This window comes from Salmo salar, chromosome 09 (assembly GCF_965601325.2).
Source record: "Salmo salar chromosome 09, fSalSal1, whole genome shotgun sequence".
NCBI lineage: Eukaryota > Metazoa > Chordata > Actinopteri > Salmoniformes > Salmonidae > Salmo > Salmo salar.
Window position 1 is genome coordinate 12,198,493 of NC_138299.1, and position 18,425 is coordinate 12,216,917.

Sequence of the window (18,425 nt, forward strand, 5' to 3'; positions counted from 1 at the left end):
GAGAGAGAGAGGAGGAGAGCGAGAGAGAGGAGAGCGAGGAGGAGAGAGAAAGAGGAGGAGAGAGGAGGAAAGAAGTGAAAGAGAGAAAGAAAGAGGAGGAAAGAAGTGAAAGAGATAAAGAAAGAGGAGGAGTGAGAGAGAAAGAGGAGGAGAGAGAGAGAGAGAGAGAGGCGAGAGAGAGAGAGAGAGGCGAGAGAGAGGAGAGAGAGGAGAGCGAGAGGAGAGCGAGAGAGAGGAGAGCGAGGAGAGCGAGAGAGAGGAGAGCGAGGAGAGCGGAGAGAGAGAGAGGAGAGCGAGGAGAGCGGAGAGAAAGAGAGAGGCGAGAAAGAGGAGGAGAGGCGAGAGAGAGGAGGAGAGAGAGAGGCGAGAAAGAGGAGGAGAGAGAGAGAGAGGCGAGAAAGAGGAGGAGAGAGAGAGAGAGGCGAGAAAGAGGAGGAGAGAGAGAGAGAGGAGAGAAAGAGGAGGAGAGAGAGAGAGGAGGAGAGCGAGAGAGAGGAGAGCGAGGAGGAGAGAGAAAGAGGAGGAGAGAGGAGGAAAGAAGTGAAAGAGAGAAAGAAAGAGGAGGAGTGAGAGAGAAAGAGGAGGAGAGAGAGAGAGAGAGAGAGGCGAGAGAGAGGAGAGAGAGGAGAGCGAGAGGAGAGCGAGAGAGAGGAGAGAGAGGAGAGCGAGAGAGAGGAGAGCGAGGAGAGCGAGAGAGAGGAGAGCGAGGAGAGCGGAGAGAAAGAGGAGGAGAGCGAGGAGAGCGGAGAGAAAGAGGAGGAGAGCGGAGAGAAAGAGGAGGAGAGCGAGGAGAGAGGAGAGAAAGAGGAGGAGAGCGAGGAGAGAGGAGAGAAAGAGGAGGAGAGCGAGAGAGAGGAGAGAAAGAGGAGGAGAGCGAGAGAGAGGAGAGAAAGTGGAGGAGAGCGAGAGAGAGGAGAGAAAGTGGAGGAGAGCGAGAGAGAGGAGAGAAAGAGGAGGAGAGCGAGAGGCAGGAGAGAAAGAGGAGGAGAGAGAGGCGAGAAAGAGGCGAGAAAGAGGAGGAGAGAGAGAGAGGCGAGAAAGAGGAGGAGAGAGAGAGAGGCGAGAAAGAGGAGGAGAGAGAGAGAGAGGCGAGAAAGAGGAGGAGAGAGAGAGAGGAGGAGAGAAAGAGGAGGAGAGAGAGAGAGGAGGAGAGCGAGAGAGAGGAGAGCGAGGAGGAGAGAGAAAGAGGAGGAGAGAGGAGGAAAGAAGTGAAAGAGAGAAAGAAAGAGGAGGAGGAGAGAGAAAGAGGAGGAGAGAGGAGGAAAGAAGTGAAAGAGAGAAAGAAAGAGGAGGAGTGAGAGAGAAAGAGGAGGAGAGAGAGAGAGAGAGAGGCGAGAGAGAGGAGAGAGAGGAGAGCGAGAGGAGAGCGAGAGAGAGGAGAGCGAGGAGAGCGAGAGAGAGGAGAGCGAGGAGAGCGGAGAGAGAGAGAGGAGAGCGAGGAGAGCGGAGAGAAAGAGGAGGAGAGCGAGGAGAGCGGAGAGAAAGAGGAGGAGAGCGAGAGAGAGGAGAGAAAGAGGAGGAGAGCGAGAGAGAGGAGAGAAAGTGGAGGAGAGCGAGAGAGAGGAGAGAAAGTGGAGGAGAGCGAGAGAGAGGAGAGAAAGAGGAGGAGAGCGAGAGGCAGGAGAGAAAGAGGAGGAGAGAGAGGCGAGAAAGAGGCGAGAAAGAGGAGGAGAGAGAGGCGAGAAAGAGGCGAGAAAGAGGAGGAGAGAGAGAGAGGCGAGAAAGAGGAGGAGAGAGAGAGAGGCGAGAAAGAGGAGGAGAGAGAGAGAGGCGAGAAAGAGGAGGAGAGGAGAGAGAGGCGAGAAAGAGGAGGAGAGAGAGAGAGGCGAGAAAGAGGATGGAGAGAGAGAGAGGCGAGAAAGAGGATGGAGAGAGAGTGAGGCGATTAAGAGGACGAGAGCGAGAGAGGAGAGAAAGAGGAGAGAAACGCGGAGGGCGAGAGAGGAGGAGAGCGAGAGAGAGGAGAGAAAGAGGAGGAGAGCGAGAGAGAGGAGAGAAAGAGGAGGAGAGCGAGAGAGAGAGGAGGAGAGCGAGAGAGAGGCGAGAAAGAGGAGGAGAGAGAGAGAGGAGGAGAGAGGAGAGAAAGAGGAGAGAACGCGGAGGCGAGAGAGGAGGAGAGCGAGAGAGAGGAGAGAAAGAGGAGGAGAGCGAGAGAGAGAGGAGGAGAGAGCGAGAGGCGAGAAGAGGAGGAGAGAAGAGGAGGAGAGCGAGAGAGAGGCGAGAAAGAGGAGGAGAGCGAGAGAGAGGCGAGAAAGAGGAGGAGAGCGAGAGAGAGGAGGAGAGAGAGAGAGGCGAGAAAGAGGAGGAGAGAGAGGAAAGAGGAGGAGAGAGAGGAAAGAGGAGGAGAGAGAGGAAAGAGGAGGAGAGAGGCGAGAAAGAGGAGGAGAGAGGCGAGAAAGAGGAGGAGAGAGAGAGAGAGGCGAGAAAGAGGAGGAGAGAGAGAGAGAGGCGAGAAAGAGGAGGAGAGAGAGAGAGAGGCGAGAAAGAGGAGGAGAGAGAGAGAGAGGCGAGAAAGAGGAGGAGAGAGAGAGAGAGGCGAGAAAGAGGAGGAGAGAGAGAGAGAGGCGAGAAAGAGGAGGAGAGAGAGAGAGAGGCGAGAAAGAGGAGGAGAGAGAGAGAGAGGCGAGAAAGAGGAGGAGAGAGAGAGAGAGGCGAGAAAGAGGAGGAGAGAGAGAGAGAGGAGAGAAGAGGAGGAGAGAGAGAGGAGGAGAGCGAGAGAGAGGAGAGCGAGAGAGAGGAGAGCGAGAGAGAGGAGAGCGAGAGAGAGGAGAGCGAGGAGGAGAGAGAAAGAGGAGGAGAGAGGAGGCGAGAGAGAGCGAAAGAAAGAGGAGGAGAGAGGAGGCGAGAGAGAGCGAAAGAAAGAGGAGGAGAGAGGAGGCGAGAGAGAGCGGAGGAGAGAGAAAGAAGTGAAAGAGAGAGGAGGAGAGCGAGAGAGAGGAGAGAGAGAGGAGGAGAGCGAGAGAGAGGAGAGAGAGAGCAGAGAAAGAGGAGGAGAGCGAGAGAGAGGAGAGAAAGAGGAGGAGAGCGAGAGAGAGGAGAGAAAGAGAAGGAGAGCGAGAGAGAGGAGAGAGAGGAGGAGAGAGAGGAGGAGAGAGCGAGAAAGAGGAGGAGAAAGCGAGAGAGAGAGAGAAAGAGGAGAGAGAGCGAGAGAGAGAGAAAGAGGAGAGAGAAAGAGGAGAGAGAGAAAGAGGAGGCGAGAGGAGGCGAGAGAGAGCGAAAGAAAGAGGAGGAGAGAGAGCGAGTGAGAGCGGAGGAGAGAGAAAGAAGTGAAAGAGAGAGAGGAGAGCGAGAGAGGGGAGAGAGAGAGAGGAGAGCGAGAGAGAGCGAGAGAGAGGAGAGAAAGAGGAGGAGAGCGAGAGAGAGGAGAGAAAGAGGAGGAGAGCGAGAGAGAGGAGAGAAAGAGGAGGAGAGCGAGAGAGAGGAGAGAAAGAGGAGGAGAGCGAGAGAGAGGAGAGAAAGAGGAGGAGAGCGAGAGAGAGGAGAGAAAGAGGAGGAGAGCAAGAGAGAGGAGAGAAAGAGGAGGAGAGCGAGAGAGAGGAGAGAAAGAGGAGGAGAACGAGAGAGAGGAGAGAGAGCAGAGAAAGGAGAGAGAGCAGAGAAAGAGGAGAGCGAGAAAGAGGCGGAGAGAGCGAGAGAGAGAGAGAAAGATGAGAGAGCGAGAGAGAGAGAAAGAGGAGAGAGAAAGAGGAGGAGAGAGAGGAGAAGAGAGAGAAAGAGGAGGAGAGAAAGAAAGAGGAGGAGAGAAAGAAAGAGGAGGAGAGAAAGAAAGAGGAGGAGAGAGAGAAAGAGGAGGAGAAAAAGAGAGAGGAGAAAAAGAGAGAGGAGAGAAAGAGGAGGAGAGAAAGAGGAGGAGAGAAAGAGGAGGAGAGAAAGAGGAGGAGAGAAAGAGGAGGAGAGAGAGAGAGAGAGGAGAGAGGAGGAGAGAAAGAGAGAAAGAGGAGGAGAGAGAGAAAGAGGAGGAGAGAGAGAGAGCGAGAGAGAGGAGAGAGAGACTAAGAGAAAGAGAGAGCAGGAGAGAGAGAGAGAGAGCAGGAGAGAGAAAGAGGAGGTGAGAGAGAGAGAGAAAGAGGAGGTGAGAGAGAGAGAGAGAGAGAGAGAGAGAGGAGAGAGAGACTAAGAGAAAGAGAGAGCAGGAGAGAGAAAGAGGAGGTGAGAGAGAGAGGAGGAGAGAGAGAGAGGAGGAGAGAGAGACTAAGAGAAAGAGAGAGCAGGAGAGAGAAAGAAGAGGAGAGAAAGAAAGAGGAGGAGAGAAAGAGAGAAAGAGGAGGAGAGAGAGAGAGAGAGAGACTAAGAGAGCAGGAGAGAGAGAGAGAGCAGGAGAGAGAGAGAGCCTAAGAGAAAGAGAGAGCAGGAGAGAGAAAGAGCAGGAGAGAGAAAGAGGAGGTGAGAGAAAGAGAGAGAGAGAGAGAGAGAGAGAGAGGAGGAGAGAGAGAGGAGGAAAAGGAGGAGAGAGAACAAGAGAGGAGTAGAGAGAAGGAGAAAGAGAGAGAGATTAAGAGGCGAGGAGAGAGAAAGAAAGAGCAGGAGAGAGAAAGAGGAAGTGAGAGAGAAAGAGGTGAGAGAGAGAGAAAGAAAGAGGAGAGAGAGAGAGGAGGAGAGAGAGAGAAGAGGAGAAAGAGAAAGAAAGAGGAGGAGAGAGAGCGAGAGAGGAGGAGAGAGCGCAAGAGAGGAGGAGAGAGAGCGAAGGAGAAGAGAGAGAGAAAGAGGAGGAGAGAGAAGGAGAAAGAGAGAAGGAGGACAAAGAGAGAGGAGGAGAAAGAGAGGAGAGAGAAGGAGAGAGAGAGAGAGGAGAGAAGGAGAAAGAGAGAGAGGAGAGAGAAGGATAAAGAGAGAAAGAGGAGGAAAAGGAGGAGAGAGAGAACAAGAGAGGAGAGAGAGGAGAGAGAAGGAGAAAGAGAGAAAGAGAAGTTGAGAGAAAGAGAAAGAGGTGATTCAGCGTCATCAATAAGGAGATCTCTCTCCAGATAAGGGCCGCTCGGCTCATCCTGGCATCCATGTTCGTTTGGGGCTTCCTTTAATCACAAACTGCCATTGCAGAGGTCATTCATTTCAAACGCAGTGTAAGTCACGTTTTGGAGACAGACAAGGGTGAAAATGCAGTGATGGGGGTGTAGTCTAACGTGGCCATTTCAGGTGATACCTACCCAATACCCAGGTAAAGCTTTGTGCTAAGGAGCCCTTCTAATGCACAAGTATATTACAGGCTCATTGCTGCCTCACATACATTTGTCCAAAGCCATTTATTCATCCAGAATCTCTGTGAAGGATGGGGATGGTGACGATGACTATGTGACACTGAGTGTCGGTGACACTTCAGCGCCCCGGGACTCCCGGGCGCTAGTGTATTGTGATTGAGTGGCAGAGTGCAACCTTTAAAGGCCAACTATTGGGGAAGAACAGCAGCAATCCTAATGACTCAGGCTATGTGCTGATTCCCTCCCCCTTGTCCACACTCTCATGCCTTGTTAAACCAGCATTGGCTGTGCTTCTAACACTTTATCAATTCAAATCAACAGATGAATAATGATATGCTACTTCTTACTTCCATGCATTTCCCTGCATGATATGAATACAACGATAACAACGATCTATTTAGGCTGTAGGCTCACAGAAGCATATAGGTGACTTACTCCTTCCTATATGATGTACTGGAAGATCATCTGCTGCCACCTACTGGTCAACATGATTTGTACATCACATTTCATTATTCATCTTCGATTTTGAGACTTGCGTGTGTGTGGTGCAAAAAGAACCTTTCGGAAATAGTCTAAAACGTGAGTGTCTGCCTGTGTGTGTGTGTATGTCTTCCTGTACATGCGTGCTTGTTTGAGTACAGATGTGTGTGTACGTACCTCTCGTAGATGGTCTTCAGGGGGATCTGGTCTGAGATGCCGTCGGTCTCCTCCAGGAAGAGGATGAGCCAGGAGGTCCTGTAGGGCCACTCTTCCGTCAGGTTGATCCACGACGCCAGACGATCCCAGTTAAATATGATCTGATTGGCCCTCAGCAGACGTCCTTGAAATATGGACCAATGAGAAGTGACGTTGGTATGTTGGTTGAAACACCTACTACTCCCCTTCCGATAATAAGTGCCATGCTGGGAGTAGTCGACTCTCCCCCTTGGGTGATATAAAGGTAATCTAATAGGTGATGTGTTACCTGTGACAGAGACGATGTTCAGGAGCCTCCTCATGGTCTGGGGGCTGATGTCACTGAACCAGTCCTCAGTGACCAGCAGCTTGGTCAGGTCAAAGGACATCTGTCTGGTAACAGTCCTCTGCATCTGCCTCCTGCGGTACGTGTCCTACACGCACACACACACACACACACACACAATACCTCATGTTTATACTTGGATTAGCCCTTGGTCTTTCCACAAACCAGTCAGTAAGTCATTTTTGCTTAGGTCACTCATTTTTCCCATTCTAACGTTCAATCGAACAGTAACTGAATGCCTCAATGCCTGTCTGCCTGCTTTATATAGCAAGCCACGGCCACATGACTCACTGTCTGCAGGAGCGAACCATTTTTGTGAACGGGGTGGTATAGCTAATAAACTGGCCACAGAGAGTATATTATGTGTTTGCTTTACATATCAAAATGATAGTAACATTTATTTACAGCAAGCACTGGCCTCGTTTGACCTGCCCTGTGTTCTACAATTCACTTGACCACGTGACAGTTTTGTGGCAGTCTCATGATGACATCCCCCCGTGGCGTGCCGTGCACCTTGTGACAAGCGGCTCCCTGGGTGTGTGACCTCTAGTCCCGGAGTCCCGTCTCTTCCTCCTTCCATCCTTGTTTTCCCAACACCCATCCCCTACCCACCAACACACAAGCAGCTCTGTTACTGGGCCCAATTAACAGACTGGAGATCTCAGATGAGCTCGACAGGGCATGTCCAGGGCTGGACGCACGGATATACACTGTGTGCTACCAAGACAGAGGCATCAGCTGTCCACAGCCACTGTCCTTACACAGCTGGGTCAAAGTTTGATATTTGGATTCCCACTAGCTGTTACAATAGCCACAGCTACGCTTCCTGGGGTCTGTGTCTCAAGCAAAGACTAAACTATGTATTGAGACTACATCTCACCTCTTTTCTGGATTGTCTGTGAGTCCAAAATGAGTGGAATGCTGTCTGGAGGACCACAATAGGTGCGGCTTGCTGAACGGTGCAGCAATGCTGTAAATATGAGAGCGTTCGTCAGGTCACAAGCACTCAGAACACCACCACCAGGCACTAAGCGGACTTTGATGTGGACTTAATGCCTGCCTTGTGACGACCTCACTGGTAGGGAGAGCGCGTATAGCCAGTATTGGTTCAGAAAGGAGGTGATTGGCTCTCTGTTGATCCTTACTTAGATGCATTGGACATGCTCAAAGAGTGAAATATGATTGGTGAAAGTTGATCGTTGTTTTATTGATTTGTTTTTCTGTATAACCAGACCATCAGGAGAAATTGTTGAACTCTGAATGTTGAAAAACTGCTGTAAGAGTTGGAATCTTTCCTCCAAACAAGCAAACTTACTTTGAGCTAACATCAGCCCAGAGCCCAGCGCCAATACTGTTTACAAGTCTGAGCTCGCCTGGCCTGCCTCCCTCCCTCACTTCCCCTCCCCTGCCATCTTGGAAGGCTAAAGATCCACAACTCCGCAATTAAGTAGCCGAGAGACAGAGCTTTTTCTCTCCCTCCATCCTTCCATCCTTCTTAGCTCCACTTGTGAAGAGACCCACTCACTGCCTTCTTGGCAGCCAAGAAACCGCCAGAGAGGGCAAACAAAAAGAAGTGGGCGCTGAAATAAAAAAGGGACCCAAGGAAAATAAAGACAAAAAAAACCAGGCAAATAAATCAGACGCCCAAACAAACAAACAAACAGATAAACAAACAAAACGGGGTCCTCGCAGGGGGAAGCAGGCAGGGCCACTTAGCCTCCCGCCAGCAGCCACCGATGCCAGCGTTTTGTCACTGGGACCCACTGCTGCTCCTCCCTGTCATTAGGCAGTGTGGCATCGCAGCAGGAAGGATAAACAGACATTACATCAATTACCAGGCAGAGACTCCTCGGCGATGGGGACAGGCTCTTTTGCTCCCGACCTCCTCCACCCCTCTCCACTATGTTCACCGCAAGGCTAGAGGAAGCTAGCTACACCCCCGGGCCTGTGGGTTTAAGTGCATTATCTCACCCTTTCTATGTTAGTCTTCTCTAGCTGTGTCTATGGGAAAAGAAGCATAAACACCACTTCAGAGGCATCATTTTGATGCGTTTACTGAGCTTTCATTGCCCGCACAGACGCCCAATCTCCTTATGTTCCTTGTTGTATCACTTGTCTTTGTGCCAGAACTCCGCCGGTCTACAGGACCTCTGCAGGTAGATCTATGGTCCAGCCTGGGCATGGAGAGGGTTGGCTGGCTGAAAGAGCTTACCCTGCGGTTGAGGGCCGTCTTGCTGCCAAACTTGGCCTGATCCCCCAGACTGTTTGAGGATAGGTTCCTGTCCATCTCCTCATGCCAGCCTGTGAAGAGGAATGGAAAAGGAGAGAGAAAAAGAGACAGTACCATCAGGGATGTCTCATCACAACACCTAATTTTAAGAACCAACCTATTCACGATATATTATTACCATTTCCTACAGCAAGTCAGAATACGCAAGTGTGTGTGTGTGTGTCTACTCTATGCCTATGTCAGTGTTTCCTAATCCTGGTCGACAGGACCCAAAGGGACGTCAGTGTTTCCTAATCCTGGTCGACAGGACCCAAAGGGACATCAGTGTTTCCTAATCCTGGTCGACAGGACCCAAAGGGACATCAGTGTTTCCTAATCCTGGTCGACAGGACCCAAAGGGACGTCAGTGTTTCCTAATCCTGGTCGACAGGACCCAAAGGGACGTCAGTGTTTCCTAATCCTGGTCGACAGGACCCAAAGGGACGTCAGTGTTTCCTAATCCTGGTCGACAGGACCCAAAGGGACGTCAGTGTTTCCTAATCCTGGTCGACAGGACCCACAGGGATGTCAGTGTTTCCTAATCCTGGTCGACAGGACCCACAGGGATGTCAGTGTTTCCTAATCCTGGTCCACGGGACCCAAATTGATGCACATTATATTTTTTACCCTAACAAAAATGTGCACCCTTTGGGGTCCCCAGAACCAGGATTAAGAAACACTGGCCTATGTGTGTGTGCGTTTTCATGTTTGCGTGACAAATGCCATGCATATGTCTTGTGTACCCTCAGGGTTGGCCAGGTCTCCGTTGGAGGTGGGGGCGGCCATGCACAGCTTCCTGGTCGTGCTTAGCCCCCGGCTGTTGAGGAAAACAGGTAGGTGGACGATGTTCCTCATGTAGTCGTGGCCGTTGATGTTGGAGTCCCTGAGCACGCTGTTCAGGTTCTGGTTGATGGCCTTGATGATGATGTGGGGGTCGCTGGCAAAGATGGAGATGAAGGGGCCTTTGGAGAACAGCACCCTCACCTGGTGGAGGAGGGGAATAGGAGGAGGATTTAGACCTGGGATAATCCACTACTGCTCATCTGTAGTGAATTTATTGGAATGATAAAAGCCTGAAATCATTTGAGGGTGAACCTTGTGTCAGATTTATAGTGTGGTCATACACACAACTGGGGAACAAAAACAACTTGACATCACCTTGTTAATATCTGTAAACTGTGGCTATAACTTGTAGTATCTTGTTAGGTTGAGTTTGTGGGTCACATTTCTGTTGACCACATTCTGTTTCTAAAGGGACATGCAACAGTAATTCAAATAGGGGGCCTCCCTACTAGTTGTCTCTAAATCAGGGGTATTCAACCGGGGGTCTGCGACCCTCTGACATAGGCCTTGAAAAAGCACCCACGAATATACAGTGCATTCAGAAAGTATTCAGACCCCTTGACTTTTTCCACATTTTGTTACGTTACAGACTTATTCTAAAATTGATCAAATAGATTTTTCCCCCCTCATCAATCTACACACAATACCCCATAATGAAAAGGTAAAGCAGGGTTTTTGAAAATTTTTCAAATGCATTAAATGTAAAAAACTGAAATATCACATTTACATACAGTACTAGTCAAAAGTTGACACACCTACTCATTCAAGGGTTTTTGTTTATTTTTACTATTTTCTACATTTTAGAATAATAGTGAAGACATCAAAAATATGGAACAACACATATGGAATCATGTAGTAACCAAAAAAGTGTTAAACAAATCTAAATACATTTTAGTTTCTTCAAAGTAGCCACCAATTCTTTGCCTTGATGACAGTTTTGCACACTCTTGCAATTCTCTCCACCAGCTTCACCTGGAATGCTTTTCCAACAGTCTTGAAGGAGTTCCCACATATGCTGAGCACATGTTGGCTGATTTTCCTTCACTCTGCGGTCCAACTCATCCCAAACCATCTCAAATTTAGTTGAGGTCAGGTGATTGTGGAGGCCAGGTCATCTGATGCAGCACTCCATCACTCTCCTTGGTCAAATAGCCCTTACACAGCCTGGAGGTGTGTTTGGTCATTGTCCTGTTGAAAACCAAATGATTTAGAAAATAATAAAATAAAAAATCTGGAATGAGTAGGTGTGTCCAAACTTTTGACTGGTACTGTAAGTATTCAGACCCTTCACTCGGTACTTTGTTGAAACACCTTTGGCAGCGATTACAGCCTTCTTGGGAGCGACGCTACCAGCTTGGCACACCTGTATTTGGGGAGTTTCTCCCATTCTTCTCTGCAGATCCAGGTTGGATGGGGAGCATAGCTGCACAGCTATTTTTAGGTCTCTCCAGAGATGTACAATCAGGTTCAAGTCTGGGCTCTGGCTGGGTCACTCAAGGACATTCAGAGACGTGTCCCAAAGCCACTCGTGCATTGTCTTGGCTGTCTGCTCAGGGTCATTGTCCTGTTGGAAGGTGAACCTTTCCCCCAGTCTGAGGTCTTGAGTGCTTTGGAGCAGGTTCTCATCAAGGATATCTCTGTACTTTACTCTGTTCATCTTTTCCTAGATCCTGACTAGTCTCCCAGTCCCTGCCGCTGAAAAACATCCCCACAGCATGATGCTGCCACCACGTTTCACCGTAATGATGGTGCCAGGTTTCTTCCAGACGTGACGCTTGGCATTCAGGCCAAAGAGTCTTTAGGTGCCTTTTGGCAAACTCCAAGCGGGCAGTCATGTGCCTTTTACTGAGGAGTGGCTTCCGTCTGGCCACTCTACCATACAGGCCTGGTTGGTGGAGTGCTGCAGAGATGGTTGTCCTTCCTCCACAGAGGAACTCTGGAGCTCTGTCAGTGACCATCAGGTTCTTGGTCACCTCCCTGACCAAGTTTGACCAGGCAGCCAGCTCTAGGAAGAGTCTTGGTGGTTCCAAACTTCTTCCATTTAAGAATGATGGAGGCCACTGTGTTCTTGGGGACCATCAATACTGCAGAAATGTTTTGGTACCCTTCCCCAGATCTGTGCCTCGACACAATCATGTCTCGGAGCTCTACAGACAATTCCTTCGACCTCATGGCTTGGTTTTAACTCTGACTGTCAACTGCAGGACCTTATATAAAACAGGTGTGTGCCTTTCCAAATCATGTCCAATCAATTGCATTTACCACAGGTGGTCTCCAATCATGTTGTAGAAACATCTCAAGTATGGTCAATGGAACAGAATGCACCTGAGCTCAATTTCGAGTCTCATAGCAAAGGGTCTGAATACATATGAAAATAAGGCATATGTTTTTTATTTTTAATACATTTGCAAAAATGTCAAAACCTGTTTTCGCTTTGTCATTATGGGGTATTGTTTGTAGATGAATAAGGGGAAAAAAATGTTTAATCCATTTTACAATAAGGCTGTAACGTAACAAAATGTGGAAAAAGTCAAGGGGTCTGAATACTTTCCAAATGCACTGTAGATCTTAATAGTTTGCATTAAAAGCTATAGTGCCGCAGGCTGCTGGTAAGCTTTCTTGACTGGGAAATACAATTTTGGCTAACACATGGCTAACCACTGTTTAACCAGCTTCTCTTAGTGAAAATGTGTTTGGAGTTACCATCCAAGCTTATAGGCCATGTTAGAGTTTACACTTCCTCTTCCAATTATAATGTGGAGAGGTCAAAATAATGAAAACTGATCTACCAAATCTATTTATTTTAACCCAATGAGTCCCACTGTAATGCCGGCGCGTTTTGGACTTCTAACCCCTTTTAAATATTGTGTGTTTGAGCAACAAACTTCTAGGTTATACCAGTGGATTTGTCTATTTCTCCAATCATCTGTGTGATTAACGGGGGTTGAACTAGAGCAGTGGTTGTGAGACAAGGGTAGATCCCGAAGGGGCCCGGGCCGGGTCTTTTACCAAAACGTCTGTAGAGTCCGAATGGTTTAAGCTACAAACTATTAAGCTACAGACTCTCACGAACATGTAACATACTGTGCTCTATGACGCTCACAAGCTACACAAGAGTCGTTAGAAGGTAAGGGGTTCTTCTACATAGAGGAACATAGGAAATCTCAGGACAAAGTGTCTATAATACTGTAATAAATCTCACATATTTGCTGTCACAAACTCAAAATTCCAAACAGTTGTCACTAACTAGTTGGATATTCATTTCCCATTGAGCAAACCATTTCTGTACTTACAGCATTCATATAAATTCGTTTGTATAATTTCTTGCTTTGGTTGACTTTTTTATATTGACATTTGTCCATAAAACTCACGAATGCAACTGTTTATCAAATTGTTTTGTGTTCTACTTGTATCCCTAGTTGTCCTGCAAAGAAAATTGTAAAACATTTCATTGTGAGGCTAAATACTCTACATGGCCCAAGGTATGTGGACACCTGCTCATCGAACGTCTCATTCCAAAATCATGGACATTAATATGGAGTTGGTCCCCCCTTTGCTGCTATAGCAGCCTCCACTCTTCTGGGAAAGCTTTCCACTAGATGTTGGAACACTGCTGCAGAGTTCGGGCACTGATGTTGGGCAATTAGGCCTGGCTCGCAGTCGGCGTTCCAATTCATATCAAAGGTATTCGATGGGGTTGAGGTCAGGACTCTGCAGGCCAGTCAAGTTCTTCCACACTGATCTCGACAAACCATTTCTGTACAAACCATTTCTGTCTGCGAGCTTTACACCACTCCAGCCGACGCTTGGCATTGTGCATGGTGATCTTAGACTTGGGTGCGGATGCTCGGCCATGGAAACGGACGGTTATTGTGCTGACGTTGCTTCCAGAGGCAGTTTGGAACTTGGTAGTGAGTGTTGCAACCAAGGACAGGCGATTTTTATGCGCTACGTGCTTCATCGGTCCCGTTCTGTGAGCTTGTGTGGCCTACCACTTCGCGGCTGAGCCGTTGTTGCTCCTAGACGTTTCCACTTCACAATAACAGCACTTACAGTGCCGAGGCAGCTCTAGCAGGGCAGAAATTTAACGAACTGTTGGAAAGGTGGCATCCTATGACGGTGCCACATTGAAAGTCACTGAGCTCTTCAGTACGGGCCATTCTACTGCCAATGTTTGTCTATGGATAATGCATGGCTGTGTGCTAGATGTTATACACCTGCCAGCAATGGGCATGGCTGAAATAGCCGAATCCACTAATTGAATGGGTGTTTACATACTTTTGTGTACAAGGGTTGGACATGCAGATAAATCAAAGTCAGATAAATGAAAAGTAGATTTTTGCTGGGGTCTTGGGACTGATAGGGTTAAAATGTTGATTACTTCTCCTTGCCATTATCTTTCACCTGATAAGACAAATGTGAAGATTTCTATTGTTGCTAATGTATGATCGGGGTCCCTGGGTCACCGGTTTGCCTGGGAAGGGGTCCCTAGGAAAGAAAAGGTTGAAGACCCCTCTAAATTACTATGATGGAACCTGATGGTCGACAGCGCGTCACACACACACACACACACACACACACACACACACACACACACACATTCCAAGCCTGATGAGAGACATTGTCGAAGTGTCACAGGATCCTGATTTGTGCTCCATTTACAGTCTATTAGCCACAGGACAAACCACCCTCGGGCGGTGTGTGTTTGTGTGTCCACAACAAAACAACTATCTGCTTATACTGTGTTTGTCCCTGTAATTTAATTATACTTGATAATCACTCATTCTGTATCTATTCCAACCCCTCCTATTCATATCTATGTCCTCATATCATCATATGAATATAGCTGTCACGATCGTCGTACAGAGTGGACCAAGGCGCAGCGTGAGTTGAGTTCCACATAATTTTAATTCACAGTGAAACAACAAAAACAACAAAACATCCAACAAACGTGAAGTACAGCGCGCACATAGGCACTAACTGAAACAATATCCCACAAAGCAGGTGGGAGAAAGGGCTTCCTAAATATGATCCCCAATTAGAGGCAACGATTACCAGCTGCCTCTAATTGGGAAGCATACAACTCACCAACATAGAAATAGAATGACTAGAACACCCCCCTTGTCATGCTCTGACCTAAACACCATAGAGAACCAAGGGCTCTCTATGGTCAGGGCATGGCAGTACCCCCCCCAAAGGTGCGGACTCTGGCCGCAAAACCTGAAACCAGATGGGGAGGGTGGGGGGGTGACTAGTGTCGGTGGGTCGTAGCCCCCGACCAGACCCCGGATCCGGCCATGGCGCCTGGCTGAACGCCGTGCCTGGACATCGGCGCAGAGGAAGGCTCCAGCCTTGGAGCGGTACTGGATGCCGTGCCTGGACTGGGCACCGGCGCAGAGGAGGACTCCGGCCATGGAACTGGGTTGGCCGCCGTGCCTAGACTGGGCACCGGCGCAAAGGAAGGCTCCGGCCATGGAGCGGGACTGGACGCCGTGCCTGGACTGGGCACCGGCGCAGAGGAGGGTTCCGGCCATGGAGCGGGACTGGACGCCGTGCCTGGACTGGGCACCGGCGCAGTGGAGGGTTCCGGCCATGGAACTGGGTTGGACGCCGTGCCTGGACTGGGCACCGGCGCAGAAGAAGGCTCCGGCCATGGAGCGGGACTGGACGCCGTGCCTGGGCTGGGCACCGGCACAGAGGAAGGCTCCGGCCATGGAGCGGGACTGGACGCCTTGCCTGGACTAGGCACCGGCGCAGAAGAAGGCTCCGGGCTGTAGACCGTCGCTGGAGGCTCCGGGCTGTAGACCGTCGCTGGAAGTTCCGGGCTGTAGACCGTCGCTGGAAGTTCCGGGCTGTAGACCGTCGCTGGAAGTTCCGGGCTGTAGACCGTCGCTGGAAGTTCCGGGCTGTACACACGCACTGGTGGACGAGTGCGGGGAGCCGGCACAGGACGTCCCGGGCTGGGGAAGCGCACTGGAGGCCTGGTGCGTGGAGCCGTCACAGCTGGCACCGGACTGATGACACGCTCTTCAGGGCGAGTGCGGGGAGCTGGCACAGGATGTACCGGACTTGGGAGGCGCACTGGAGGTCTGGTGCCAGCACAGGTGGCACCGGACTGATGACCCGCTCTTCAGGGCGAGTGCGAGGATCCGACACAGGACGTACCGGGATGAGAAGGCTCACTGGAGGCCTGGTGCGTGAAGCCGGCGCAGATGGCACTGGACTGGTGTCACGCTCTTCAGCACGCCTGCGCTGCAGCATACTCCTAGCCAACATCATTCTCCGATATCCCTCCTCACACTGCTCCATCGACTCCCAGGCGGGCTCTGGCTCTCTCCTTGGCTCGGCTGACCACCCCTCGTGCCTCCCCCCAAAAAGAATCTTGGGGTTTCTGTGGCCGCGGTCCCTGGCGTTGTCGCTGTCCTTCCTGAGTCCTCAGCGACTCCCGCCAAGGAAGGGTCTCGTGTCCTCCCATGATTTCTTCCCAGGTCCAAAACTCCTTTACCTCCGTCACACGCTGCTTGGTCCTTGTGAGGTGGGATATTCTGTCACGATCGTCGTACAGAGCGGACCAAGGCACAGCGTGAGTTGAGTTCCACAATTTTAATTCACAATGAAACAAAACATCCAACAAACGTGAAGTACAGCGCACACATGGGCACTAACTGAAACAATATCCCACAAAGCAGGTGGGAGAAAGGGCTTCCTAAATATGATCCCCAATTAGAGGCAACGATTACCAGCTGCCTCTAATTGGGAAGCATACAACTCACCAACATAGAAATAGAATGACTAGAACACCCCCCTTGTCACGCTCTGACCTAAACACCATAGAGAACCAAGGGCTCTCTATGGTCAGGGTGTGACAATAGCTCTGTAATATCATACATCTACATTAACAAAATGGAAAAATATTTACTTTGCTGAAAAATCCAATTTTCTAATATTCATATTAAAAATAAGAAAGTTAGCTCAGAGGGAGGCGAGGTGTTGGTTCGTTTGCACAGAACATTTCATTAGCACATAGGAGGCTGCCAAACTACTAGAGGGATTACTCTTCCCCAAATAATAACATTTAGCTGGAGGAAATTCTATTACTCCAGCTGGGAAGAGGAATTTGAACTCTGGGGTATAGGGGAGGCTTAAAGAGGATGGCTACTGTATGCGCTGTGTCCATAGTCCATACAATTATTGCTTTATGCAAGAGGCTTTGAAAGGTCAATCTTGGTAATGTGACTTGATACTATGATTTTATTGCGATTTGATGTTCCAAATATATTGCTCTGTATATGTCTGCTGCAGAGAGACGAGAGAGCATGAGAAAATTTGTTTTGGAAATAAAATAGCTGAAAACATGTTGGCTCACTATTTAAAAAATTGGAGAACAAGCTATACAATGAAAACTACCAGAGTTGTGGCGCAGGTACAGCCGGCTAGCACTAGCTAACGCTACCTAGCAAAGTTTTTTTTTTTTTAAGTGTTTACACACACACACACACACACACACACACACCACTGTTCAAAAGACTTGGGTCACCTAGAAATGTCCTTGTTTGTGAAAGAAAAGCAAATGTTTTGTCCATTAAAATAACATCAAATTGATCAGAAATACAGTGTAGACATTGTTAATGTTGTAAATGACTATTGTAGCTGGAAACGGCTGATTTTTTATGGAATATCTACATACACGTACAGAGGCCCATTATCAGCAACCATCACTCCTGTGTTCCAATGGCACGTTGTATTAGCCTTTTAAAATTATAAACTTGTGTGAGCTAATTGATCATTAGAAAACCCCTTTGCAATTATGTTAGCACAGCTGAAAGCTGTTGTCCTGATTAAAGAAGCAATAAAACTGGTCTTCTTTAGACTAGTTGAGTATGTGGAGCATCAGCATTTTTTGGGTTCGATTACAGGCTCAAAATGGCCAGAAACAAAGAACTTTCTTTGGTGGTGCTCTCATGCAGCTGGTGCTCTCATGCATGTTTCAGTGTTATTTGCCTCGAAGCAAGCATAGAAGTAGGTTAGCTCGTCTGGTAGGCTTGTGTCACTGGGCAGCTCTCGGCTGTGCTTCCCCTTGTAGTCTGTAATGGTTTGCAAGCCCTGCCACATCCGACGAGCATCAGAGCCGGTGTAGTATGATTTGATCTTAGTCCTGTATTAAAGCTTTGCTTGTTTGATGGTTCATCGGAGGGCATAGCAGGATGTCTTATAAGCTTCTGGGTTAGAGTCCTGCTCCTTGAAAGTGCCAGTTCTAGCCTTTAGCTCAGTGCAGATGCTGCCTGTGACCCATGGCTTCCGGTTGGGGTGTACGTACAGTCACTGTGGGGACGACGTCGTCGATGCACTTATTGATGAAGCCAATGACTGATGTGGTGTACTCCTCAATACCATCGGAGGAATCCAGGAACATATTCCAGTCTGTGCTCGCAAAACAGTCCTGTAGCTTAGCATCTGCTTCATCTGACCATTTTTTTATTGATCTAGTCACTGGTGCTTCCTACTTTATATTTGCTTGTAAGCAGGAATCAAGAGGATAGAATTATGGTCAGATTTTACAAATGGAGGGCGAGGGAGAGCTTTGTATGCGTCTCTGTATGTGGAGTATAGGTGGTCCAAAGTTCTTTTTCCTCTGGTTGCACATTTAACATGCTGATAGAAATTTGGTAAAATGGATCTAAGTTTCCCTGCATTAAAGTCCCCGGCTACTAGGAGCGCTGCCTCTGGGTGAGCGTTTTCTTGTTTGCTTATGGTGGAATACAGCTCATGCAATGCCGTCTTAGTGCCAGCCTCAGTCTGTGGTGGTATGTAAACAGCTACGAAGAATACAGATGAAAACTCTTGGTAGGTAGTGTGGTCTACAGCTTATCATGAGATACTCTACCTCTGGCGAGCAATAGTTCGAGACTTCCTTAGATATTGTGCACCAGCTGTTATTTACAAAAATACATAGTTCGCTAGTTCGCTAGTTCGCCGCCCCTCGTCTTACCAGAAGCTGCTGTACTATCCTGCCGGTACATCGTATAGCCAGCCAGCTGTATGTTGATATTGTCGTTGTTCAGCCACATCTCTGTGAAGCATGAGATGTTACAGTGTT

At 48.9% G+C, this 18,425-nt stretch overlaps 1 protein-coding gene across 6 annotated transcripts in view; it reads right to left on the bottom strand.

Moving 5' to 3' along the window:
• The window catches only part of kidins220a (kinase D-interacting substrate 220a), a 116,207-nt gene that overhangs the window by 50,557 nt on the left and 47,225 nt on the right, over positions 1-18,425 (bottom strand). For all 6 annotated transcript variants that reach the window (XM_014210197.3, XM_082955626.1, XM_082955625.1 and 3 more), the window contains exons 20-23: positions 9,229-9,469; positions 8,429-8,517; positions 6,160-6,304; positions 5,853-6,015 (exon numbers count right to left, since the gene is read on the bottom strand). In XM_014210197.3, the coding sequence (XP_014065672.3) occupies positions 5,853-6,015; positions 6,160-6,304; positions 8,429-8,517; positions 9,229-9,469 (638 nt within the window). The remainder of the gene's footprint in view (positions 1-5,852; positions 6,016-6,159; positions 6,305-8,428; positions 8,518-9,228; positions 9,470-18,425) is intronic.